At 38.8% G+C, this 27260-nt stretch overlaps 1 protein-coding gene and 1 pseudogene across 1 annotated transcript; one reads left to right on the forward strand and one right to left on the reverse strand.

The window, feature by feature from the left end:
• LOC136155709 (zinc finger protein 266-like) lies at positions 1-23759 on the forward strand. Its single transcript, XM_065917722.1, has 7 exons — positions 1-355; positions 1899-2027; positions 11849-11937; positions 12442-12568; positions 14403-14483; positions 15210-15292; positions 19694-23759. The coding sequence occupies exons 3-7, from the start codon at positions 11905-11907 to the stop codon at positions 21116-21118; spliced, it is 1749 nt and encodes a 582-aa protein (XP_065773794.1). The 5' UTR covers positions 1-355; positions 1899-2027; positions 11849-11904; the 3' UTR covers positions 21119-23759.
• Positions 5050-7523, reverse strand: LOC136156599 (heterogeneous nuclear ribonucleoprotein C-like; annotated as a pseudogene).
• Positions 23760-27260: the final 3501 nt, after the last annotated feature.

The following is a 27260-nucleotide window of genomic DNA, read 5'->3' on the forward strand; positions in this document are numbered from 1 at the left end:
CCGCAACGGTGGGAGAAACTGCAAGTTTCCTCTGCAATGGCTGAATTTGACTGACAGTCCTAACCTCAGTACTCCACCCCGTCACGGCTGAAGTAGGAAGCGGAAGTTGCGTCACTGTCTGTGTCGGTCTTCCGTCCGGCTGCTCCGTGCCTCTGGGATGGAGTGGTTTTGATCGTCCTGTGTTTCATCGTGTCCTTGGTGAGGCCCACGTTCAGGAAGGGCTGTGGGATACAAGGAGCGCGTTAAAGGACAGGTTTGGTCCGAATTTTCGAGAGATCTCCTTGGGCAGGTCTGGCCACTCTCTCTTACATCCTTCGGGCCCTAAGGCCCTGCATTCATCCAGGTCGTAAGTGCTGTAAGGGGAGTGTTCGGGGTGTCGTCATTCACTGTGCTTCCCTATTCGAAAGCCTTTGTGACTTTAGTTTTTGAGGTCATGAATATCCTGTTTGATTCAGGTTACTCAGGCCCCTGCATCTTCTGGTTATTTTGAAGTTAGTAATCCTGCTGTATTCCTGTTGAATATGAAGATGTTCACTTGAAAATGAAAGAATTGAGTTTATTCAGAGTTTTACTGGGGACTGTTGCCCAGGAGTCAGCCTCAGAGATAGCTCTGAGAAATTATTTTGAAGAGATGAGGTGGCATGTTAGTATATATGTGATTCGGGGGAAGGACATGTGTTATTTTCCACGAAAAATTATGAAAGAACTGGACCACTTTATTTGAGCCAGATTTGAGGATTCCAACTCTGGAAGATCATCTCAGAAGGCCCTTGTGTGTATATGTGTAACTGAATCTTCTTTGAGTACATCTGAAACCAACACTTCGTTGTATTTCAATCATATCCGACTCTTGAGACTCCCATGGGACTGTAGCCTGCCAGGATCCTCTGTCCATGGGGTTCTCCAAGCAACAATGCTGGCATGAGTGGCCACTCCCTTCTCCAGAGGATCTTCCTGGCTCAGGGATCTGCATTGCAGGCATATTCTTTACCATGCGAGCCACCAAGGAAGCCTAAAATATACTATAGTATAACTTAAGCATGTAATCTATTTAAAATGATATTTTTATGATGCTTTCTTCATTGAAAGTGTCCAAAATTAGCTGCACCCTAAATTTTTGTCAGATATACTTCATTAGTGTGCATTTAGGATCTTATTTTTCCAACCAGGGATTGAACCCATGTCCCCTGCAGTGGAAGTGCAGAGTTTTAACCACTCAACCAGCGGGGAAATCCCTTGATTAGTGTTTAAAGTGAAAGTTGCCCAGTCATGTCAGACTCTTTGTGACCCCATGGACTATACAGTCAGTGGAATTCTCCAGGCCAGAATACTGGAGTGGGTAGCCCATTCCCTTCTCCAAGGGATCTTCCCAACCCAGGGATTGAGCCCAGATCTCTAGCATTGCAGGCGGATTCGTTACCAACGGAGCCACCAGGGAAGCCCAGATTAGTGTTTAGACTGTATGCAATTTACAATTGAAAGAGCAGATTCAAATACTGAAGTTGTTCCAAATATAAAACAGACTTATACGGTCCTCGTGAGATAGTTGCTACATAATAGTTGTCAATAAATGGCAGTTGATGTTACTGATACTCTTGTTGTAGAGCATACAGTTTTAGTAGCTTTCATATATGTCCTCTGCACAGGAGGAACTAATTTATCATGTTAATAACTGATAATTAGTATTTGTTGATTTGTGCTTGATACGAAGCTGAGCTCCAGATAACCATGTCTTCAGAGGGATGGAGATGGCCCTATCCACTTATATTCTCAAGCTACACTGAAATGATCGTGATTCAGAAAAGAGTATTTATGCAAATTTCACTATCAGTCTTGCAGCGTAGCAGCCTATCATATGCCCCATGGTAATTTGTCATTAATGCTTTTTTTTTTTCCAGAGACTTAGCTTTAGGTTCTGTTTTTAAAATACAGATTTCTTTGTTGTGGTTCTGAGCAGTCGTGCTGCTTGTTTACCTAAGAGGAGCTGAAATGAGCCAGAGAATGATGGTCTCTAAGACAGCTTCCTAGTATGTATGCATGAGGTGGAGTTGCTGCATAGTCCTATTCATGTATTTTATTGCCTTGATAAGTAAAAAGTCACATTACTCAGCGTTTAGGTTTCCTTGGCTGTGAAATGACCGATTACTCTTTGCCTGGTGGGTAACATGGCACACCATTTATCTCTGTGGCTCCAGATGGGACAGGACTTCCCTGGTACTCCGTGGCAGTAGTGTATACTTGTGAGGTTTTTAGTTTTTGGTTTTGAGTGTGTTTATCTCAGAGTTGCGCTGTCGATTTTATTTTTTTAACTTTTTGTTAAAGTGTAATTTATTTACAGTAGTGTATTGGTTTCAGGTATGTAACATAATGACTCTGTATTTTGATTGGTTATACTCCATACTCCATTTAAAGTTATTATAAAATATCACCTACATTCCATGTGCTGTACAGTATATCCTCATAGCTTTTTTATTTTATACATAGTAGTTCATACCTCTTAATTCCCTACTCCAATCTTACTGGCCCTCCCACTGGTAGCCACTAGTTTGTTCACTATACCTCTGAGTCTGTTTTGTTCTATTCATTTCCTTCATTTTTTAGATTTCACATATAAGTGATAACATACAGTATGTGTCTTTGTCACACTTGTTTCACTAAGCATAATAGCCTCCAGGTTTATCAGTGTTGTTGCAAATGGCAAAATTTCATTCTTATTTATGACTGAATGATATTTTGTGAAACTTCTTTATCCATTCATATGTTGATGGATACTTAGGTTGCTTCTATATCTTGGCTTCTGTTTGTACATAATGTTGCTATGAACATTGGGGCGCATGTATCTTTTCAAATGACTGTCTTCGTAAGCCAGAAAGAAAAACACCAATACAGTATACTAACATATATATGGAATTTAGAAAGACGGTAATGATAACTCTATATGCGAGACAGCAAAAGAGACACAGATGTATAGAACAGTCTTTTGGACTCTGGGGGAGAGGGAGAGGGTGAGATGATTTGGGAGAATGGCATTGAAACATGTATATTATCATATGTGAAACGAATCGCCAGTCCAAGTTCAATGCATGAGACAGGGTGCTCGGGGCTGGTGCACTGGGATGATCCAGAGGGATGGGATGGGGGGGAAGGTGGGAGGGGGGTTCAGGATGGGGAACACCTGTACACCCGTGGCAGATTCATGGCAGTGTATGGCAAAACCACTACAATATTGTAAAGTAATTAGCCACCAATTAAATAAATTTATATCAAATTACTGTTTTTATTTTCTTTGTATATGTACCCAAAGGAGTGTAATTGCTGGATCATATTATAGTTTCTTGAGGAATCTTCATACTGTTTTTCCTACTGGCTACACCAATTTAAGGTCACATCAACAAAATTCAAGGGTTCCCTTTTCTATACATCTTCGCCAAATTTGTCATTTGTGGTCTTTTTGATGACAGCCTTTCTGACAGGTGTGCGGTAATATCTCATTGTGGTTTTGATTTGCATTTATCTGATGATGAATGATGTTTAGTATCTTCTTGTAGTTCTTGGCTGTCTGTATGTGTTCTTTAGGAAAATGTTTTTTCAAGGCTTCCCTTCATTTTTTAATAGACTTTTTGTTTTTTTGAGTTGTACAGCTGTTTATATATTTTGTATATTAACCTATTATTGGTCATATCATTTGCAGATGTTTTTCTCCCATTCAGTAAATTGTCTTTACATTTTGTTGATGATTTATTTTGCTGTACAAAAGCTTTTGATTAAATCCCATTTGTTTATTTTTGCTTTTGTTTTCTTTGCTTTAGGGGACAGAGCCAAAAACAGAATTTTATGATTTATGTCAGACTGTTCTGCCTGTGTTTTCTTCTAGGAGTTTTATGGCTCTGGTTTTACCTTTAGATCTTTAATCCATTTTGAGTTTTTTTGTACATAGTATGAGAAAATGTTCTAGTTTCACTCTTTTACATGAGCTGTCCAGTTTTCTGAGCACCATTTATTGAAGAGACTGTCTTTTCTCCATTGTGTATTCTTGCCTCTTTTTGTCATAGATTAATTAACTATAAGTGTGTAGGTTTATTTCTGGGCTCTGTATTCTGTTGTTCTATGTGTCTTTTTTTGTATCAGTGCTATACTGTTTGACTACTGTAGTATTGTAGTTGTAGTATTGTCTGAAGTCAAGGAATGTGATATCTCCAGCTTTGTTCTTTTTTCTCAAGACTGCCTTGGGTATTTAGCATCTTTTCTGGTTCTATGTAAATTTTAGGATTATTTGTTCTAGTTCTGTGAAAACTGTCATGAGTACTTTTCTGGGGATTGCATTAAGTCTGTAGTTGCTTTGGGTGGTATGGACATTTTAACAGTATTAATTCTCCGAATCCATGAGCATGGGATAGCTTTCCACTTCTTTGTAATATCATCTTCAATTTCCTTCAGTGTTTTATAGTTTTCAGAGTATAGGTCTTTTTTGTTAAGTTTTTTTATTCTAAATTAGTAATTTAATTCTTTTTAATGCATTTTTTTTTTCCTGGTTTAATAAGGTCTTGTTTATTTTAAGAAAAAAAGGTCCCAAACATCAGGCTATTCACAAAAATAACCCACAGTATCAACCTTAGAAAACAAATCTTAAGACTATTACACTACTTATTTTTCTAGAGGATGCATTTAACATGCCAACTCTCATTCACAAAAAATACATTGTTACATTTGTGTTGAACAGCCCCACATAGCACTCTTATGTTGGGTATAACACACATACCTCTAACTCAAAGCTGCTCTCAGGTTCTACTCAACTAATGAGACTGCCTTTGTAGTTAGGGAAGCAACTATTATATGAATGGAAAGAACTCAACTAATGAGACTGCCTTTGTAGTTAGGGAAGCAACTATTATATGAATGGAAAGAACTCAACTAATGAGACTGCCTTTGTAGTTAGGGAAGCAACTATTATATGAATGGAAAGAACTCAACTAATGAGACTGCCTTTGTAGTTAGGGAAGCAGCTATTATATGAATGGAAAATTATTTTGGAGACAGTTGATAAAAAACCATACATCCTTTTTATTGTTAAGTCATAAAGAGGTATCAAAATTAAAAGCAAAAATTACAGGGTAAGACTTAACATAACTACTCAGATGGTCAAAGGAAGTGAAAATGGGACTAGGCACAGGGCAATATGAATTAATGAACATGGGAAGGACAAGGATGGGGAGAACAGTGAGCATGTGCTGAAGATACTAGGGGAGAGGATCTGGTGAAAATTTTGATCTTAGACAAGCACCTAGGTAAAGAAATAATGGGATAAGATTTCTAAACCCTGCTATGTGCTGAAGAGTCATCCTCGCCATTGGCACTGTCTCTGTCATCCTCTCCTTCCTCAGCCTCTTTTTCATCATCCTTGATCAACTCCAGCTGGTCATCCCCCGATCTTCATTATCATCATCATCCAGTAGGTCCCCCTCCTCAGCAGAATCGTCTGCCCACCCCTCAGACTCCATCTTCACATTAGTCTCATCTTTCTTCAGGGAGCTGCTGCTCTGCTCCTCTTCTGACTTATCATTCTTCATCTCTCCTCCTTGTTTGCTCTGCTCCTTTTCAATTTTTTCCAGGCTTTCCAGTAAAGAATCCACTTTTTGTTTTATCTGGGTTAACTCCTTCTTAATGGTCTGAAGGTCATCTCTTTTCAACTTAACAGACTTAGAAGAAGATCCCTGCTGTCCGCTTTTAGAATTGAAGCCACTTTTGCCCCTTCATGGGGTGTTTCCTGATACACAGTGGCATTTTGAGGGCACTACTGCCCGAGCAATAGGAGGAGGAGGAAGAACACGTGCTGGGTAACTGTACATCCTGTCGTAATAATCCCATTGAAAGTCATAGTCCAAGTCAAAAGATGAGCGTACATCTCCGCTGCAGATCGTTTCACACCTGCTTTTCCTCGGTTCACTTTTGGCTCTGCAGCCAGATTAATATCTAAAACCTGGCCAGCAATCATTCTGCCATCCTCTCCTGCCACAGCAGCCCGGGCATTTCTCTCATTAACATACTGAATGAAGGCAAAGCCCTTATGAACAGAGCAACCCACATTTTGCTGTATTTTGAGAAGATTGCCTCCACGTCAGATTTTTTGACCACAAGGGTATTGAGATTCCCAATGAATCCACAGAGTTCATTGAGCGAGGATCCGTCTTGTTGGTAACATTGCTGGCCCTTGTCTTTGATGATACGTTGCCTCACAAAGCTGAAAAATGTAGCTGAAGATCAAAACAATCTCACAGAAGGGGTAAGGGAGAGGAGATTCGATTCTGAATCTCCTACCCCTGGATTCTACATGGAGAAGCCGATTGCTGCTTGAGGTCGGCAACACGGTCGCAATCGCTCAGTCTTCGCCTCTTCACAAAATCTTAATGCATTTTTAAATGGGATTTTTTTTCTTGCTTTTTGTATCTGATAGTTATTATTATATAGAAAAGCAACGGATTCTGTATATTAATCTTGTATACTGCTACATTACTGAATTCATTTATTTTTAGTTTTTTGGTGGAGATTTTAGGGTTTTATATGTATATATAATAAATGGGGAAACAGTGCAAGCAGTATCAGACTTTATTTTTTGGGGCTCCAAAATCACTGCAGATGGTGATTGCAGCCATGAAATTAAAAGACGCTTACTCCTTGGAAGGAAAGTTATGACCAACCTAGATAGCATATTAAAAAGCAGAGACATTACTTTGCCAACAAAGGTCCATCTAGTCAAGGCTATGGTCATGTATGGATGTGAGAGTTGGACTGTGAAGAAAGCTGAGCGCTGAAAAATTGATGCTTTTGGACTGTGGTGTTGGAGAAGACTCTTGAGAGTCCCTTGGACTGCAAGGAGATCCAACCAACCAGTCCTCAAGGAGATCAGTCCTGGGTATTCATTGGAAGACCTGATGCTGAAGCTGAAACTCCAATACTTTGGCCACCTCATGCGAAGAGCTGACTCACTGAAAAAGACCCTGATGCTGGGAGGGATTGGGGGCAGGAGGAGAAGGGGACAACAGAAGATGAGATGGCTGGATGGCATCACCAACTCAATGGACATGAGTTTGGGTAAACTCCGGGAGTTGGTGATGGACAGGGAGGCCTGGCGTGCTTCAATTCATGGGGTCGCAAAGAGTCAGACATGACTGAGCGACTGAACTGAACTGAACTGATAGTACCATGTCATCTGCAAATAGTGACAATTTTACTTCTTCCTTTCCTATCTGAAAAAGAAAAAATGAAAGTGTTAGTTGCTCAGTCATGTCTGACTCTTTGCAACCTTTCCTATCTGAATGCCTTTTATTTCTTTTTCTCATCTGATAGCTGTGGCTAAGACTTCCAATAAAGTAGTGAGAGTGGGTATCCTTGTCTTACTTTTGATTTTAGATGAAAAACTTTCTGTATTCCACTGAGTATGGTGTTAGCTGTGGGCTTGTATAAATGGCCTTTGTTATGTTGAGATATGTTCTCTACATACCAGCTTTGATGGGAGTCTTTATCATGAACAGATACTGAGTTTTGTAAAATATTTTTCCTGCATTTATTGAACTGATGTTGTGATTTTTATTCTTCCTTTTGTTTTGTGGTGTATCACATTACTTGATTTTTCAGATGTTGAATCATACTTGCATCCCTGGAGTAAATCCCACTTGATCATTGTGAATGATTTTTTTAATAGATTTTTGAATTCAGTTTGCTGGTACTTTGTTGAGAATTTTTGCATCTATATTCATGAGAGGTATTTGCATGTAATTTAAATGTTTATACTACCTTTTTCTGATTTTGGCATCGGATAATGATGGTCTCATAAAATGTATTTGGGAGTGTTCCCACCTCTTCAATTTTTCAGAATAGTTTGATAAGAGTAGGTATTAAAGGGACTTTCCTAGCATGCCAGTGGTTAAGACTCTGCTCCTCCAGTGCAGTGTATGTGAGTTCAATCCCTGGTCAGGGAAATGAGATCCTGCATGCCATGTGGCATGGCAAAAAAGAATAAGTATTAAGCCTTCTTTTTATGTTTGGTACAATTCCCCTGTGAAACTCTCTGCCCTGAACTTTGATTTTTAAGGGCTTTGATTACTAATTCAGTTTCAGCAGTGGTAATTGGTCTGTTTAGATTATTTATTCCTGATTTTGTTTTGGAAGATTGTGTGACAATGGAAACATATTTCTTCTAGATTGTGCAATTTGTTGGCATGTAACTTCATAGAATTTTTTTTCCTTAATATTATGATTATTTGCATCTCTGGTATCAGTTGTAATTTCTCCTCTCCCATTTTTTATTGCTTTTGCTTGGTACCCTCTTTCCTCTTGTTTCTTGATGAGCCAGGTTAAAGCCTTATCAACATTATTTATTTTTTCAAAATACCTGCTCTTGGGTTCACTGATCTTTTCTCAGATTATTTCCTCTCTGATGTTTTTTATTTCTTTCCTTCTGATAATTTTGGGCTTTGGTTGTTCTTTTAATTCCTTTCAGTATTAAATTAGGTTGTTTATTTGAGTTTTTTCTTATTTCTTGAGATAGGCCTACTATCATAAAATTCTCTCGTCTAACTGCTTTTGCTGCCTCCATAAATTTGGTGAAGTTTTGTTTCTATTTTCATTTGTCTTGACGTTTTTTCCGGTTTTCCTCTTTGATTTACAAAACCATTGGTTTTGTAATAAGTGTGTTACTTTGTCTCCATGCTTATTCTTTTCCTATTTTTCTTTCTGTAATTGATTTTTAGTTTCATACCATTGTGGTCAGAGAAAAATACTTAATATAATTTCTATTCTTTTAAATTTGTTGAGCTTACATGTTATCTCTCTTGGAGAACATTCCATGCGTACTTGAAAAGAATATTTATTTTGCTATTTGGGGATGGAATGTCTTGTAGTTATCTATTAAGTCCAGCTGGCCTAAATGTGTCTTTTAGCACCATTGTTTTATTATTTTCTGTCTTGATGATGTGTCCACTGATATAAGTTGGGCATTAAAATTCCCTATTTTTATTGTATTATGGTTAATGTCTCCCTTTATGACTGTAAGTAATTGCTTTATTTATTTAGATACTCCTGTATTAAGCCATATAGGTTAACAAATGTTATATCCTGATGCTTTTATCATTACCAAATGCCTTTCTTTGTCTTTTGTTTGGACTTTGTTTTAAAGTCTTCTTTGTCTGCTATGAGTAATGTTACTTCAGGTTTTTGTTTGTTTGCATTTGTGTGGAATATCTTTTTCCATCCTTTCACTTTCAATCTGTGTATGTCTTTAGCTTTACTAATTTGTGGTTGCCATGGGGTTCATATGTTGACCTGTAACTAGATGTACTTGTTTTAAACTAAAAGTGATTTAATTTCAAGCACATTCTAAATTATTTGCTCCCTTCTTCCACATTGTTTGTTTTCAATGTCGTGTTTTATGTTTATCCCTTAACTGATTATTGTAGTCACAGTTTCTTTTAATCTTCATGCTAGCTTACTTAAACCCTTGGTCTACAGCCTTTACTATATATTTACCTTTATTAGTGGGATTATCCTTTCCTATACATTCTTTCTTCTTGTTGTAGCCTTTTTGTTTTTACCTAGAGAAGACCATTTAACATTTCTCTTTGGGTTCTTTTAGTATTGATGAACTCTTCTAGTTTTTGCTTGATTGAGAACTTCTTTATCTCTCCTTCAGTTTTGAATGGTAACCTTGTTGAGTAGAGTATCTTAAGTAGTAGGTTTTCCCCTTAATGCACTTTAAATGTATTAAGTTCTTCTGTTCTGCAAAGTTTCTGCAGAAAAATCAGCTGATAGCCTTAAAGGGGTCCCTTGTATGTGATTCTTTGTTTTTCTCTTGGCTGCCTTTAGAATTTTCTCTTTATCTTTTGCATTTTATTATTATATATTTTTATACAGATCTCTTTGGATTCATCTTGTTAGGGACTCTCTACTTTCTGCACCTGGATATCTGTTTCTTTCTTCAGATTCAGGGAATTTTCAACCATCATTTCATCAAATACATTTTGACCCTTTCCTCTCTCCTCATTCTGGGACCCTTCCAATAAGAATGTTAGAATGCAGCATGTTGTCCCAGAAATTCCTTAAACTGTTTTTTTTTGCCCCACCATGTGGCTTTGAAGATACTTAGTTCCTCAACCAGGAATCAAACCCAGGCCCACAGCAGTAAAAGTGCTCAGTCCCAATCACTGGACCACCAAGGAATTTCTAAACTGTCCTAATTTTTTTAATTTGATTTTTCTGATTGAGTGATTTCTGTTATTCTATTTTCCAGATCACTTATACTTTCTGTGTCACCACGTCTACTGTTAATCCTTTCTAGTGTGTTTTTCATTTCAGTTATTGTATTCTCCACTTCTGACTGGTTCTTTTTTATATTTTCTAGTTATAATTTTCATTGTGTTCTTTCTTTTCCCATGTTCAATTAGCATTCTTATTACTACTGCTTTAACCCCTTGTTATATTTATCTTCGTTGAATTAGTTGTTTGTCAGGGTTTTGTATGTGTATCCTTTCGTTTGAAACAAATTCTTCTGTCTTCTCCTTTTGTTCAACTTTCTCTGTCACTATGAAATTAAGTGAAACAGTTGCCTATCCCATCTTTGAAGGTCTGTCCTTTTGTGGAACGACCCTTATGCATTCTTCGTGTACCCCATAGCTTTGATTGGCAGCTGGATCTATAGTAAGCACAGGGCAACTTCCTTGGTGGTCCAGTGGTGGGGACTCTGTGCTTCCACTGCAGGGGGATGGGTTCAATACCTGGTCAAGGAGCTAGGATCCAACAATTTGTGTGGCGTGGCCACAAATAACATTTTAAAAGACAAAGTGAGCACATGTCATGTCTTTCCTCAGGGTGTTTTGGCAGCTGTCACCTTGTTGGGTGATGGCTGGAGATAGAAGGGCTCAAGCCAGAACCCTGTGTGGGCTGGTCCTTCTCCCATGCTCAGTGGCTGTCAGTGACCTGTCAGCAGGGGTGGGGCAGGTCCCAACGTGCTGGAAGCAGAAGCCTTGACTGTCGAGTCTGAGTTGGTTCTGTTCCCTCCAAGTGTGCACTCTCTTTTCTCTCAACAGCTAGAGCAGGAGGTTTGCTGTGTGCCAGACATACACTGAGACTGTCCAGGAAGCCAGTCAAGGAGCCAGACAACTCGTGATCCACCACCTCCACAAGTGCCAGCAGTAGCCTCTCTCACCCCAATCAGATGAAGTGTTGGGTCCCAGTCTGGTACATCCCCCAAGTGTATACTCTTCCTTGGCAGCAGACACTTTTCCCTAGATGAAAACTGACCTGAGCTTCAGGCAGGTTGATCCTGCTTCCTCCACCTTGTTCCTGGGAATAAGCAAGCTGTGCACTCTCATCAGGAGTAGAGTCTTGGATTCTTACAGCCCTCCTGTAAATCCCACTTGTTTTAAAACCAGCTAAGGGAACTTGTCTTCCTGATGTCAGACCACAGGTTTGCAGTGTCCAATTTGTGGTTCAAACCTCCAAGCCCATGATGTTCCTCTGCTATGTCCCTTTCCTGGTGGGACCCTGACCACTTCCCTTCCTTTCCTACCTGACTCTGTGAGGACCTTTTTATACAGACTTGGTTTTGGAAGCATCTTTCTGCTGATGTCCAGTTTGTTTTCAGTGAGACTTGCTCCACGTGTGGATGTACTTTTTATTTGTTCCTGAGAGGGATGTGAGCTCAACGTGCTCCTACTTCATCAGCTTTCCTCTCTGTGAGATTTTCTGAATGCACAGGTATATTTGGGAATTTTGAGCTAAAGTGGAATGACTTCTAGGCAAGGACCAGGGGAATTATGATAAATTATGGGTGCTCATGCCTTCTTTCTTCTCCTAGGTGTTCTTACTAAGGACTCTTTCTGCCTTCCTGAGGTAAAGATAGAAGCAAACAGGATGGTAACTGAGTGTTTGAGAAATTGTTCTCAGGTAAGAAAAAAGTATATCCTTATACAAAATGACCTACTGCATTTACCAGATGGACACATTTGAGCTACTTAAATAAAATCTGTCTGAATCCCTTTGAATTGCCTCCCAAAGTGGAAGCTCTCATATTGCCAAGGGATTGCTCTGAATAATCATAATATTTCAATAATTACCTTCTGGAAGCAGAAGGTCTGTCTCATGATTGTCTCCCGTTTTGTGTGTTTTTTTTCCTGTTGTTCTGACATGATAAGGAATGAGAGTGTGTATTTCTCAGTGAATTTATTTATTCATCAGCTTGTAAAAATATCTGTAATTTGCTTAGAATTGTGTTACTGGTTCCATATTGATCAGAAATGAGTGTAGATAAAAAGAAGACCTTTGTGTCATGGGGGAGATGATGAGAGAACTTGAAGCCCTCTGTTGATATTGAGTCTTCCTGCTTCATTCCCTACCGAACACTGTTGAAGATCTTACTTTACTGAAGCTAGTATGTGTATGATGGTTCAGGACTCAGTGACCTTTGCTGATGTGGCTGTGAACTTCACCCAGGAAGAATGGACTTTACTGGACTGCTTTCAGAGAAAGCTATACAGAGATGTGATGCTGGAGAACTACAAGAACCTGACCACAGCAGGTACAGCCACCATCATTCCTGTAGCCTCTTAGGAGACAGACATATGTGCTGTACTGTCTGTGTTCCAAGATGGGTGATGTCAATCTGAACACAATGGAAACTAGTAGACATTTGTCTCTACATGAATGAGTTTTAACCCAGTATGGTTTATGTAACAATATGGTTTTAGAACTAACAGCGTTCAGTTCAGTTCAGTCACTCAGTCGTGTCCAACTCTTTGTCACCCCATGAACCGCAGCACACTAGGCCTCCCTGCCCATCACCAACTCCCGGAGTCCACCCAAACCCGTGTCCATTGAGTCGGTGATACCATCCAACCATCTCATCCTCTGTCATCCCCTTCTCCTCCTGCCCTCAATCTTTCCCAGCATCAGGGTCTTTTCCAGTGAGTCAGCTCTTCGCATAAGGTGGCCAAAGTATTGGAGTTTCAGCTTCAACATCAGTCTTCTAATGAACACCCAGGACTGATCTCCTTTAGGATGGACTGGTTGGATCTCCTTGCAGTCCAAGGGACTCTCAAGAATCTTCTCCAACACCACAGTTCAAAAGCATCAGTTCTTCGGCGCCCAGCTTTCTTTATAGTCCAACTCTCACATCCATACATGACCACTGGAAAAACCATAGCCTTGACTAGATGGACCTTTGTTGGCAAAGTAAAGTCTCTGCTTTTTAATATGCTATCTAGGTTGGTCATAACTTTCCTTCCAAGGAGTGTCTTTTAATTTCATGGCTGCAATTACCATCTGCAGTGATTTTGGAGCCCAGAAAAATAAAGTCAACCACTGTTTCCACTGTTCCCCCATCTATTTGCCGTGAAGTGATAGGACGGATGCCATGATCTTAGTTTTCTGAACGTTGAGCTTTAAGCCAACTTTTTCACTCTCCTCTTTGACTTTCCTCAAGAGGCTCTTTAGTTCTTCTTCACTTTCTGCCATAAGAGTGGTGTCATCTGCATATCTGAGGTGATTGATACTTCTCCCAGCCATCTGGATTCCAGCTTGTGCTTCCTCCAGCCCAGCATTTCTCTTGATGTACCCTGCATAAAAGTTAAATAAGCAAGGTGACAATATACAGCCTTGAGGTACTCCTTTTCCTATTTGGAACCAGTCTGTTGTTCCATGTCCAGTTCTAACTGTTGCTTCCTGACCTGCATACAGGTTTCTCAAGAGGCAGGTCAGGTAGTCTGGTATTCCCATCTCTTTCAGAATTTTCCACAGTTTATTGTGATCCACACAGTCAAAGGCTTTGGCATAGTCAATAAAGCAGAAATAGATAGTAACAGCATTACTCAATTGTTCACCTAAGGCATAGTGAATGAAACACTGGAATTTGGGCCCAGTCATCTGTGTTTTAACAAGCACTGGACATGATTCTCATAGACACCAAAATTTAGGTGCCTGTTAATAGCCAGAGAAGGCAGTGGCACCCCACTCCAGTACTCTTGCCTGGAAAATCCCATGGACGGAGGATCTGGGTGGGCTGCCATCTGTGGGGTCTCACAGAGTCAGACATGACTGAAGCAACTTAGCAGCAGCAGTTTAGTGGCTTCTCCATGAGAATGAACATTTCTTTTTGCACTTATTTCATTTTCCACTTTAATAAAAGTCTTAGTGCTTTGTAAATGTACATGTAGGTCTGAACTTTTATTTCAGGGGCCAGAGAGATGGTCTCTCTGAGACACAGAAAGAGGAACTATTCACCTTTATATCTCTTTTGGAATATTATTAATACCACATTCATTCTAATGACCTGACTAGATACTGGACCTTATTCATGGGAAGGTTTGTCTTGTTTGGAGGGCTGTTTCTATTCATAGATCTTTCCTCATGAACAGGATATCAGGTGTTCAAACCCACTCTGATCTCTTGGTTGGAAGAAGAAGAGTTGAGTACTGTAGAGAGAGGAATCCTCCAAGGTGAGTGATTGTAAAGAACTTTGCATGTTAATAAAATTTCAGCATGTTTTTTATTTATAAGGAGACAACTTGTTAAGATGTGCTTTTCTCTCAGAAGGCTGAGGTCATTGGTTTCGGATGCTCTGTACCTTCCTCAACTTCTCATATGTACTTGTATGTGAGTGCTAAGTCGCTTCACTCATGTCCAAGTCATTATGACTCTTTGGATTGTAGTCCACCAGGATCCTCTGTCCATGGGACTCTCCAGGCAAGATTACTGGAGTGCCCTCCTCCAGAGGATGTTCCCGACCAGGGATCGGACCCATGTCTCTTGTGTCTCCTGCATTGGCAGGCAGGTTCTTTACCACTGGCACCACTTGGGAAGCCCCTCATATGTACTTACTTATAATCAGAATTTCCAATGATCTCATAAAATAACCTGTTGTTTCTTCTTTAGTTTTAACATTTTGATGTATACTCTTTGTCCAGAACATTCCCTGGTAATACTCTGTCTCTTCCCTTCATGTTTAATTTTCAAAGACTTGTCTTTTAAATCAAATGCTGAATTTTGACTACATATACATATATTACTACTTAATTTTTGATATAATCAAACTCCCCCAATCTGTCTTGCCTTTTTAAAAGATATGCTTAATTTGGAAAAACATACAACTGAGCCTTATTGTTTTTACTTCCTTTAACATCCAGTTCTTTTTGCAAAGTCTTAAATTAGTCATTCTCTTTTAGAGTGGGGAATGCAACTTAAAGCCAAAGACTCAGGAATTCGGCAGAATATTTTTGGGAAAAAGATGTCAAATGGGATACAAAAGGTAAGGTCACTAAATTTCAAAAAAATATTTCTTATTTTCCATGTAGATAATTTTAGGATTTTCCTTAGAATATGAGCACAAGTGATAGATATTTGAGATCAAAAGCATTCACCCTGGAGGTAACAATGTCTCTCAAAAAATTCTGATTATGACTAGCTTGGGGATATCCTATCCCTAGGTTGATACTTGTTGCTTCAAAATTCCCACAAGGAATCACTCCCACTTATATAAATTAGACATGGAGTTTTCAAAACAATTCATTGAAGCTGTATAGAAGCCTTTTTTTCTTTTTTAAGAAACAGGTTTATTTTTTTGTTCTTCTTTTGTTTTGTTTTTTTTATTTTTTAAATTATGAAAGTATGATAACACATTTATAGGAGACTTAGAAAATACAGAAAAAAGTTACATATATATACTACATTTATACACTATATATACTACAATTATTGTTTTAGGTATAAAAATTAAGGTTTTTAGTAGAGTTTCAACATCAACTCTTAGAAATTAATAGAATGAACAGAGGAAAAGTAGAAGGGTATAGTAGACCTTACACACACACACATACTATGAACCAATTCAACATAATTAAGATTTATACAATTTTCACACAACTGCAGGATACAAATTCTATTCAGGTTCCCATAGACTATAAACCAGCAAACACTAGAACATATCCAGGGACATAAAACAAGGTGCAGAAATTTCATGCTCTAAGAGTATTGAAATCATAAAGTCTGTTCTCTTGTCACTGTAGGGAATTATGTTAGAAATCAATATCAAGAGATAACTGAAAATAACCCTCATATTTTCAAGTGCAATGTGACATTTACCAAGAGAGCTCTTTAACTTAGCCATTGAAAGCCTCAATGAAGTTGAAAGACTGAAAAAACACAGAAGGTGATGGCAGAGAAGAAAGCATTTAAATGAGAAATTAATATCAAGGATACTCTAGAAACCCCATGTATTTGGAAATTAAATGTCCACTTTTAAATGACAGATGTAGCTCAGAAGCCATAAGAAGGAAAATTAGAAAATATTAGTAACAATAAAAATGAAAAGAAAATTTATCAGAACTTATTGCATGCAGCTGAAGTTGCTCAATGCAACTTAATACAGTGTGGAATCTTGAATAACAAATAATGAACACTAACATAAAATTTTGTGAAATTTGAACAAAATCTGTACTTTAATTAATTAATAATATTGTATCATGTGTTAATTTTTTTTAACAACATAGTATTTCTTTATATTCTCAGATATGGATTAAACATTTCAAGCCTCATTCAGTTTTTTTAAAAAAACAACTAAAATAGTAAGCTTTCTTGGCTTTTATCAGTAATACTAGATGCTAGAATAGATGGATCTATACCAGAGTTTTGAGTGAATATAAATTAGAAATCTAGCATTGTATTATACTTAAACATGTAGAACCAAAATGTCATAAATGTTTTAGCTAATCAAAAATTTGTAAGTTTTCTAAAATATATATTATACATACTATTTACATATATGTATGTATACAAAAGTCTTTCTACTACACTGCATAAAGGCTTGAGAAAGAACAACAACAAAAAAACTGGAAAACATAAACTAAGTGAAATGGGAGCACTGAATATGAAAAAGAAAAGGTGAAATTATATAAAAGTAAAAGCTCGTCATATAGTTCAGTTATTTTTAAACATGACCACTCATTAGAATCACATCTGGAGCTTTGGAGAAAAAAGCAATACCTGGGCATTTGTATTTTTCAAAAAAATTGCAAGATAATTCATGGATAAGTCATCTGGATTTTAAAAAGTGGTTACAGGTTTTTCTATTAAGTGATAATTTTAGTAGTATAGAATTCTATTATTTTCTGTTGACCAATTATGATACAGTGGTGTTAAAATGAATAATAGTTACATAGTCACAATAGTAAAGGATGTTTATCAATTTTCACAACCAATAGCCAGACAAAAAATAAAAGATAATTATAATTGCAAGCTATAATGGACACATGATTAACCTAACAATATAAAAGAATTACATACAATTTAGGTGGTTAAATAGAGTGATGTGGTAAGTGAAAGTGCGTATATGTACATGTTTTCATCCACCCAGCCAATCTGCTTTGGTTGGTGCATTTAATCAATTTACATTTAAGGTAATTATTGATATGTATGATCCTATTTCCATTTTATTAATTGTTTCAGGTTTATTTTTTTAGGTATTTTCCTTTGCTTGTGTTTCCTACCTGGAGAAGTTCCTTTAGCATTTGTTGTAAAGCTGGTTTAGTGGTGCTGAATTCTCATTAACTTTTGCTTGTCTAAAACTTTTCTTTGTCAAATCTGAGTGAGAGTCTTGCTGGGTAGAATATACTTGGTTGTACATTCTTTCCTTTCATTGCTTTAAGTATTAATATATCATGCTATTCCTTTCTGGCTTATGGAATTTCTTTTGAGAAATCAGGTGATAGCATTACAGGAGTTCCCTTGTGTATTATTTGTTTATAAAACCAATGTTTTTCCCTTGTTGCTTTTAATATTTTATTAATATATTTGTCTTTAATTTTTTGTCAATTTGATTAATATGTGTCAGTGTAAACCCTCCATGGGTTTATCCTGCCTGAGATTCTCTGCACTTCCTGGACTTGGTTGACTATTTCCTTTCCCACATTAGGGAAGTTTTCAGCTATTATCTCTTCAAATGTTTTCTCAGATCCTTCCTTCTGGGACCCCTATCATGTGAATTTTGGTGCATTTAATGTTATCCCAGAAGTCTCTTAGGCTGTCTTCATTTTTTTTTTTCTCCTATATTCTGTTATTTCTGTCATTTTGTCTTACAGGTCACTTATCCTATCTAGTTATTCTGCTATGATATCTTCTAGTCTGTTGTTCATCTCTGTTTGTTCTTTAGTTCTTCTAAGTCTTTGGTAAACATTTCTTGTGTTTTCCCCATTCTTTTTCTGAGATCCTGGACCATCTTCACTATTACTGTTCTAAATTCTCTTTCTGGAAAGTTGCATAGCGCTATTTCATGTAGTTGTTTTCCTAGGGCTTTATCTTGTCCCTTCATCTCAGACATAATCCTTTGCCTTTTCATTTTGATTAACTTACTGTGATGTGGTTTCTGTTCTGACAGCTGAGGAATTGTTGTTCTTCTTGCTGCTTCTGTCTGCCCTCTGGTGGATAAAGCTATGAGGCTTGTGTAAGCTTTCTATTGGGAGACACTGGCAGTTGGAAAAACTGGGTCTTGCTCTGGTGGGCAGGACCTTGTTCAGTAAAACTTTAATACAATTGTCAGCTGATGGGTAGGGCTGTGCTCCCTCCTGTTAGTTGTGTGGCCTGAGGCAGCCCAGTCCTAGAGTCTGCAGGCTCTGTGGTAAGGTAATGATGACCTCCAAGAGGGCTTACACCAAGGGACACCTCCCAGGACTGCTGCTGCCAGTGCCCCACCTCCAGGTGAGCCACCTGGTGGTCCACGCTTCTGATGGAAGCCCTCCAACACTAGCAGGTAGGCTTGGTTCAGTCTCCTGTGGGGTCACTGCTCCTTTCTCCTGGGTCCTGATACATGCAGGATTTTGTTTGTGACTTCCAAGAGTGGAGTCTCTGTTTCTACCCATCCTGTGGAAGTCCTGCAGTCACATCCCACTGGCTTTCAAAGTCAGATTCCATGGTGATTCCATGGTGATTCCCTTTGCTGGATCTGGAAGCTGAGAAGCCTTGCATGGGGCTCAGAGACTTCACAACAGTGCGAGAACTCACTTGGTATTATTGTTTTCCAGTTTATGGGACACCCATGCAGTGGGTATGTGATTTGATTTTATTGTGATAGCACTCCTCCTACCATCTTGTTGCCACTTCTCCTTTGTGGGAGAAGGGGGTATATTTTTTTGGTCAGTTCCAGCATCTTTCTGTCGATGGTTGTTCAACAGCTAGTTGGAATTTCAGTGCTGTCACAGGAGAAGAGTGCACATCCTTCTATTCTGCCATCTTGAACCCATCCCCTACTTTATTTTGATTGCTTATTTATTTGACTGCTGTGGGTCTTCATTGCAGTGTGTCGGCTTTCTCTCTAGTTGCAGCACACAGACTCAGTTGCCCCATGGCATATGGGTTCTTTGTTCCATGACCAAATATTGAACACATGTCCTCTGCATAGGAAGGTGGATTCTTAACCATTGAACCACCAGGGAGTCCCCTGTAGAACTCTTTTAGGATGAGAGTATATGGCACATCATTCTTACAGAAGGATTTCATCATTTAAATTGAAATAAATCAACAGGGCAAGCATAGTATGAATGTAATGGAGATGATATAAATCATTCATCCTCATTATAATAATGTTTCTATTTTGAGATGGGTAGGAGGAGTTAATGAGTCTGAGAAATCTTTGAATCATCATTCTTCCATTTCTCCACAGGCAAGAGGCCATAAAGCACAGGAACTCTATGACAGTGAGCAATGTGGGAAAGACTTCAGTGATCACTCATGCCTTAGGACACACAGGAGTACTCAAAATGGAGGGAACCCTTATGAAGATAATCAGTATGGGAAAAACTTCCTTACTCTGCACAACAAATCCTTTACTGGAGAAAAATGTTCCATGTTTAATCAGTGTGGAAAAACTGTCATGCTGACTCCAGATATTATACCCTGGAAATCTAACATACAAGAAAAAGCCTTAGAACACAGTGATATTGGGAGAGCCTTTGTTAATCAGTCTTACCTTCGGACACAAGTGAGAGCTCACAATAAAGAAAAGCTCTACAAATGGAAGGAATATGGAAAAACTTCTGTTCACTCAACAAGGCTTTGTGCACATGTGCCAACTCACACTGCTAACAAATGCTACAGATGTGAGAACTCTGGGAAAGTCTCCACTGCATCCCTAAGCCATAGACAACATATAAAAACACACACTGGAGAGAAGCCTTTTCAGTGTGACACATGTGGGAAAGCCTTTAGATTTTCCTCATACCTTCTTGTTCATAGTCGAATTCACACTGGAATAAAACCCTACAAATGTAAGGAATGTGGGAAAACCTTTAGATTGTCCTCATACCTTCGTGTTCACAGTCGAATTCACACTGGAATAAAACCCTACAAATGCAGGGATTGTGGGAAAGCCTTTAGATTATCTTCATACCTTCGTGTTCACAGCCAAATTCACACAGTAATAAAACCTTACAAATGTGAGGAATGTGGGAAAGACTTCAAACACTCTCTGCCCTTTAACATTCACATGGGAACTCACACTGGAGAGCAACCCTATAAATGTAAGGAATGTGGGAAAACCTTCACTCGATCTTCAGGTCTTATTGAACATATGAAAACTCACACTGGAGAGAAGCCTTTTAAGTGTGACACTTGTGGGAAAACCTTCACTCGATCCTCAGGCCTTACTGAACATATGAAAACACACACTGGAGAGAAGCCTTTTAAGTGTGACACATGTGGAAAAACCTTCACTCGATCTTCAGGCCTTACTCGACATACGAAAATTCACACTGGTGAGAAGCCTTTTAAATGTGACACATGTGGGAAAGCCTTTGCTTCTTCTTCACACCTTATTAGACATTTACAGTCTCATACTGCACAGAAGACTATTAAATGTGATAAATGTGGGAAGGCCTTTGCTAATTCCTCATATCTTACTATACATTTTAGAACTCACACTGGAGAGAAGCCTTTTGAGTGTAATGTGTGTGGGAAAACATTTACCACTTCTTCATATCTTATCATACACAAACGAACTCACACTGGAGAGAAACCATATGAATGTAAGGAATGTGGAAAAACCTTTTCTCACTTCTCAAGCCTTTCTTACCATATAAAACGACATTGAAGAGAGGCTATTGAAATGTGACAAATGTGGAAAAGGCCAACCTGCTTTCTCATATCTTATGAAACATTTTTTTAAAAATTTTGCCTGCACCCCAGAGCATGTGGGACCTTAGTTCCCAGTGATTGAACCCAAGTCCCCTGCATTGGAAGGCGGAGTTTTAACCACTGGACCACCAGGGAAATCCCTTACTAAATATTTTTGAATTCATAATGGAAAGATGCCTTTAGAATGTAATAAATGTGGGAAAAGATTTGCCAGTTCTTCACCCTTTGCCATTCACAAATGTATTCACACTAGTGAGATACTGTATAAGTGTTTGGAATAAGGGGAGGCATTTGCTGCTGCTTCAACTCTTAAGTTTTGGTTGTTGTTGGTTTGTTTTTTTTTTTTTTTTTTTCCTTTCTAAGCATTTTTGAAATGTTATTTATTCATTTTGGCTGTACCATGCAGCTTGTAGGGTATTAGTTCCCCAACCAAGGATTAAACTTGGGCCCTTGGGAGTGAGAGCATGGAACTGTAACCACCACTGGACTGCCAGGGAATTGTCTTAAGTATTTTAGAGCTCATACGGGGCAGAAGACTTGCGAGTGTAATATATGTGGAAAAACATGTACCATTTCATCCATTACCACACAGAAGGCTATTCACACTGGAGAGAAACCCTATAAATGTAAGGCACAGAGGAAAGCTTTTTGTCTTTCTGATTCACTTCCAACAACATGAAAGGTCAACACTTGGGGGCTGCTTTACAAATGTTAAGAGTGTGGGAAGGACGTAAGTCTCACAACTGTTATGTAAGATATCACAGTGGGGATTTCCCTGGGGGTCCAGTGGTTAAGAATCTGCCTTGCAATGCAGTGGACACGAGTTTAATCCCTGCTTGGGGAACTAAGATCCCACGTGCCACAGAGCAGCTAAGGCTGCACACTGCAAGTACTGAGCCTGCACAGTGCAACTAGTAAGTCCATGTGCAGCAGCAGAGGATCTGGCATGAGGCAACAAAGTTCTCACGTGCCACAAATAAGACCCAGCACAGCCAAATAAATAAAACTCACAGTGAAGCCATATGATAATATTAAGAGGCATGGACAGCCGTTCACTCTTGCCTCAGTGAAATTTATATTTTTTAAATATGGGAGATCTTGCAGTAGACAGAAATCCTACGATTTAAGTTATGTGGGTAAGTTTTTTTATAATTTTTTTTACAGTTTATACCTTTAGGTAAAAGAAAGTAATTTTAACTTGTTCTTAGAGATTTACGTGGTTGTTTATTGAAGATATCCAATGTAACTTTTCCTGCATAAATTCTAATTCTGCTAAATAATGTTCACTTATAATCTCACTGTGGAGAAAACCTTTATGAATGTAAAGAAGTTAATTGTGGAGTCATCATTTTCCATTAGATTGTTCCTCATTCTTAATAAACATGAGGTGTTTCACAGTCAAGAGAAACTGAATATGGAGTATTTGGAAAATACTATCCTGAGTCTGAAATCTTAAGAGTTGCTGAGAGGTGTAGAATTCTGGGGGTTCTGTAGATCTATTTTAAGCATTTGTGATTTGGCTATGACCTCGGGGAGAGTCCGACGCGACTGAGGAACTAAACAACAAGAACAAATTCTTGCACACAGTGTGTCTGTCTTTCCTCTCATAGCTAGACCAGGCCAGTATAGTGACTGCACTTTCAGTTTGCAACTGGGTCTAAAGTGGACCTTCAGGATACGCACTTTATCCTTGTCTAACCTGCTGGATTCTCTTGTTGGATTGACATTATGAAGACAGTGAGTGCTTAAATGTGTAACAGTGCTCACTAACCTCATTTACAGTGAGGACTTCCCTGGTAGCTCAGACGGTAGAGAATCTGCCTGCAATGCAGGAGACCTGGGTCCAATCCCTGAGTTGGGAATATCCCCTGGAGAAGGGAATGGCTACCCACTCCAGTATTCTTGCCTGGAGAATTTCACAGACAGAGGAGCCTGGTGGTCTACAGTCCATGGGGTCACAAAGAGTAGGACATGACTGATCAACTAACTTTCTTTGCATGCTGTCCAAGGTGAAGGATATGGTATGTCTATAAATTTTGTAAAATTATCCTGTCATTCTTATGCTGATCCTGGCATGGCACGAGAGAAGGTTACATCTAATGTGAGTCACCCCTTTTTCATGACTTTAGATGAACAACCCCAGCATCTGAGGGAGAATCTTTAATCTCAAGCTGTGCAGAAATTGAGAATAATATTCTCTTTCACCCCTAAACCCAACACCACGGTCTGGCAAAACAACTGTATTTTTCTCGGTCAGACAACAGCTGTCACTGATGATGTAACCTGCTTCTGTATTTGTCATTCCACACATCTGCTGTGAAAACAGAAAAACTCATGTGAATAGAGCTGGTCCTGATCATCTGCTGTGCTTGATGCCATCAGTGGCAGTTCCTGAGTGTGGTTCTTGGGTGTAGATACAGACCTGCAGAAACTCGTTTTAGCATTGACAAAGTTCTCGTGCTTGAGCAGCCTTGGATTATGTTGAGTTTGGCTATCATGTCTGCAGCTGCTTGATGATGCTTTATTGAGGTTTAATCAAACCATTGTAATGATAATGATAATCCAGATCAACCTTAAAAATAAATCCTGAACAAGAATTGCATGTGCAATTTTGTGTTACACATTTGTATGTATGGAGGAATATGTCATTTTGTAGTTTAATTAAGGTGTGTACATTGTGACTAGCCCATCTGTTGCCCCCTTTAATTATTTGCAATGACTAAGGGTTATAGATTGGCTTTAGATGTAGCCTAATTGTCTGAAATAAGACCTGAGTATCCTATAGATTTTTCCAGTGGTCCAGAGGTTAAGCATCGCCTTAACCTCTGGACCAGGGGTTAAGTAATGCAGGAGACTTGGGTTTGATCCCTAGTCTGGGAACTAAGATCCCACATGCTGCAGAATAACTAAACCTGCACACAACTAGAGTCCATACACCACAATGAAAGATCCTATGTGCTGCAACTAAGATCCAATACAGTCAAATAAATATTTTTTTAAAAACCTACCCACTGAATTTCTTACAATTGCCTGAGTCTGAGACCTTGCGGGCAATGTTGAGATCACTGCTGCAGATTGACCTTATTCTGCTTGGCCTCCTAGTGACAGTGTTGTCAAGTGCTGAGCAAGATAAATCAAATAAATATGGTCTCAGATTTTGTTATTCAGTGAGTGACAAAGTGGCATATTCACATGGAAATTCTCCAAAGCCAAGATGATGTGAGCCATGTATGCTACAACATGGATGAACCTTGAAAAACATTTTAAGTGAAAATATTTATATGAAAAATCTAGAAAGTGCAAGTCTACATATAGAGAAAGTATATATGTGGTTGTTTAGATATTGAGAGAAATGAAGTGGGTGATTTGACAGCCAGAAGCTGCTTTTGAAGTGAAAAGATTATAAAATTGTGATGGTTACCAGTAAATTTATCAATACGAAGACAACATTGAGTTGTATAAATTCAATAGGTGTATCTTATGGTAGGCAAATTATGTCTCAATAAATGGTTCCAAGAATCAAAATAGATACTCTTGATTATACCTACATTGGTCGGGTAGCTACCAGAAGAGCCAGCCAGGCCGCCCAAAGGAGGCCCGTTGAAGCCTCCTACTAGGAACTCGTCCTTGGACGCCCTCCTTCCAGCATGGTACACTCGGGTTCACTGAGGGCCTCACCTAGCCAGGATGCAACTAACCACCACAAAGCTAATTAGAGGGAGAGGCACAGACAATGGGAATATCTGGCATCATTTCTGTTCCCCACCTTGAAAAAGAGGTGTCAGCTATATTAAGTGGATTCACACAAGTTGTAAGTAGTTCCCGCATGACTGGATGCAGGTAGGGCTTTGGCTCCGCCCAGAAAGGCAGGTAGAGACAGCATTGGACCAAAGGAAAGAGGTGGAGGCTAGAAACAGCCCGGATTGTGACCGGACTCTGGGCGGACGATGTCTCGCACACCAAGGGTCGGGGCTGGAGGCGGGACCAGGTCTACCGTGGGGTTTAGAGGCTGGAAGGGCAATGCGGGTTGAAGGCTCACCCCACAGGATGTTCGTCAAAAGATTTTCCATCACCCAGTTTCCTAGAGCTTTTGTAGGAATTCTCCCCATACTGATGAGCCTGCTCATCTTCAAAGTCGTGGTCCATTCAGTCAATCCCGTTGTTAGGCCTTTGTTTCCTCTTACTGCTTTTTATTTACACAGTTACCATGCTAAAGTCTAATAACACTGAGTTCCTTTGGAATTTCAAGTGTAGAAATTGAAATATCTTTCAATAGAGATATGTAAATTTGAAAAAAAAAAAAGTTTTCAAATATGTATTTCTGGGCCTGTTTTTCATATCTAACAAAACAGGCTAGGACTTCCCCTACTATGTTAAAATAGCACTGATACCAGACTTTCTTTGCCTGCTCAGGAACAGTACCACAGTTTCTCTGGTAGTCTTGTTTGTTGTGGGTTTCAGGGGATGGCCTTTGAGAGTTAAAATTTTTTAAAACCCTCATGTACTAGCATGTTTTATCAGAAGGTTCACATACATTACCAAATGTGTTTACATTTTCCTAATGGTTATCCTACTATGTTAATTTTTCATATTTTGCTGTAATTTTTTAATATAACTAAGGATTCTGTTTTTAAAAATAATTACTGGATTTGCTACTTTGCTTTAAAAAGTCAAATTCTTGATTATATATAAATTTTCTAAATTTCTTCTAAAATGTACTGCTTTTAACATTTGAATATATAATTTTCATGGAGTGTCTTTTGCTATGTGGACTGACATAGATAAAATTTACTTTCCTCCAGAAATATGAAAAAAATTATAGTACAACTTACTGAAGAACTCCTTGACTGACTGATTTGCAATTGCTGCTTTATTAACAACAAATTCTTATGTATATACCTGAGTCAAGTCCTAGATAGTGCCAGTAATATACTTACTAACATCAACACTGCATTTCCTTTGTAAAATTATTTTGGCTGCCTCAGGTCTTTGTTGAGGCACACAGGATCTTCATTTCATCATGCAGGATCTTTCATTGAGGTGCACAGATTCTCTAGCTGTGGCACAGGGGCTCAATGGTTGCAGCTCGGGGGCTCCAGAATGAGGGAGCAAGCTTCAGTAATTGCTGCTGGTGGGCGTACTTGCGCCAGGCATTAAACCCATGTCCCCTGCATTGCAAGGCGGATTCTTAACTACTGTAGACCGGGGAAGTCTCATTACATTTCCTTTTGATGACAATAGTTTAGGTTTTAATACTAGTAAGAATATAATGGTAGCTAATGTTTTTGAATGTTAGTGTTTTAGGTGCTTCATACATTAAAGTTTTAAAACATAACTACTCAGTGATGTGGGTACTGTCACAATTTTTTGCTTTGAGAAAACAGCTTTATTGAAATATAATTTTGTACTATACAATTCATGCATTTCAAAATACTCAGTTTTTCTTCTGTTCTTACTTCTATTAATCTGTTCCTTAGATTTCCTTCATGTTCATGTATTTGGTGTATTTCAGTTTTACATGGTGTAAGGTCAACTTTTTTTGGTTTAAAATAGACCACAATCTTTAATAAACCAAAATTATAACACCAGCCTAATTTATTGTTGTTCAGTTGCCAAGTCATGTTCAATTCTTTGAGACCCCATGGACTGCAGCACACCAGGCTTCCCTCACCATCTCCTGGAGTTCACCCAGGTTCATGTCCATTGAATCGGTGATGCCATCCAACCATCTCATTCTTTGTCATCCCCTTCTCCTCCTGCCTTCAGTCTTTCCCAGCATCAGGGTCTTGTCCAGTGAGTCAGCTGTTCACATCAGGTAGCCAAAGTACTGGTACTTCAGCATCAGTCCTTTGAAGATGTATTCAGGGTTGATTTCCTTTAAGATAGACTGGTTTAATCTCCTTGCTTTTCAAGGAACTCTCAAGAGTCTTCTCCAGCACCATAGTTCGAAAGCATCAATTCTTCAGTGCTCTGCTTTCTTTACTGTCTGGCTCTCACATCCGTACACAACTACTAGAAAGACCACAGCCTTGACTATGCAGACCTTTGTTAGCAAAGTGATGTCTTTGGTTTTTAACACACTGTCTAGCTTTGTCACA

This window comes from Muntiacus reevesi, chromosome 1 (assembly GCF_963930625.1).
Source record: "Muntiacus reevesi chromosome 1, mMunRee1.1, whole genome shotgun sequence".
Classification (NCBI taxonomy): domain Eukaryota; kingdom Metazoa; phylum Chordata; class Mammalia; order Artiodactyla; family Cervidae; genus Muntiacus; species Muntiacus reevesi.

Coding starts and splice junctions, on each gene's coding strand:
- LOC136155709 (XM_065917722.1), top strand. CDS start 11,905: ATGGTAACTGAGTGTTTGAGAAATTGTTCTCAG. Junction 11,938..12,441: donor GTTTGAGAAATTGTTCTCAG/GTAAGAAAAAAG, acceptor ATGATGGTTCAG/GACTCAGTGACCTTTGCTGA. Junction 14,484..15,209: donor AGAGAGAGGAATCCTCCAAG/GTGAGTGATTGT, acceptor ATTCTCTTTTAG/AGTGGGGAATGCAACTTAAA.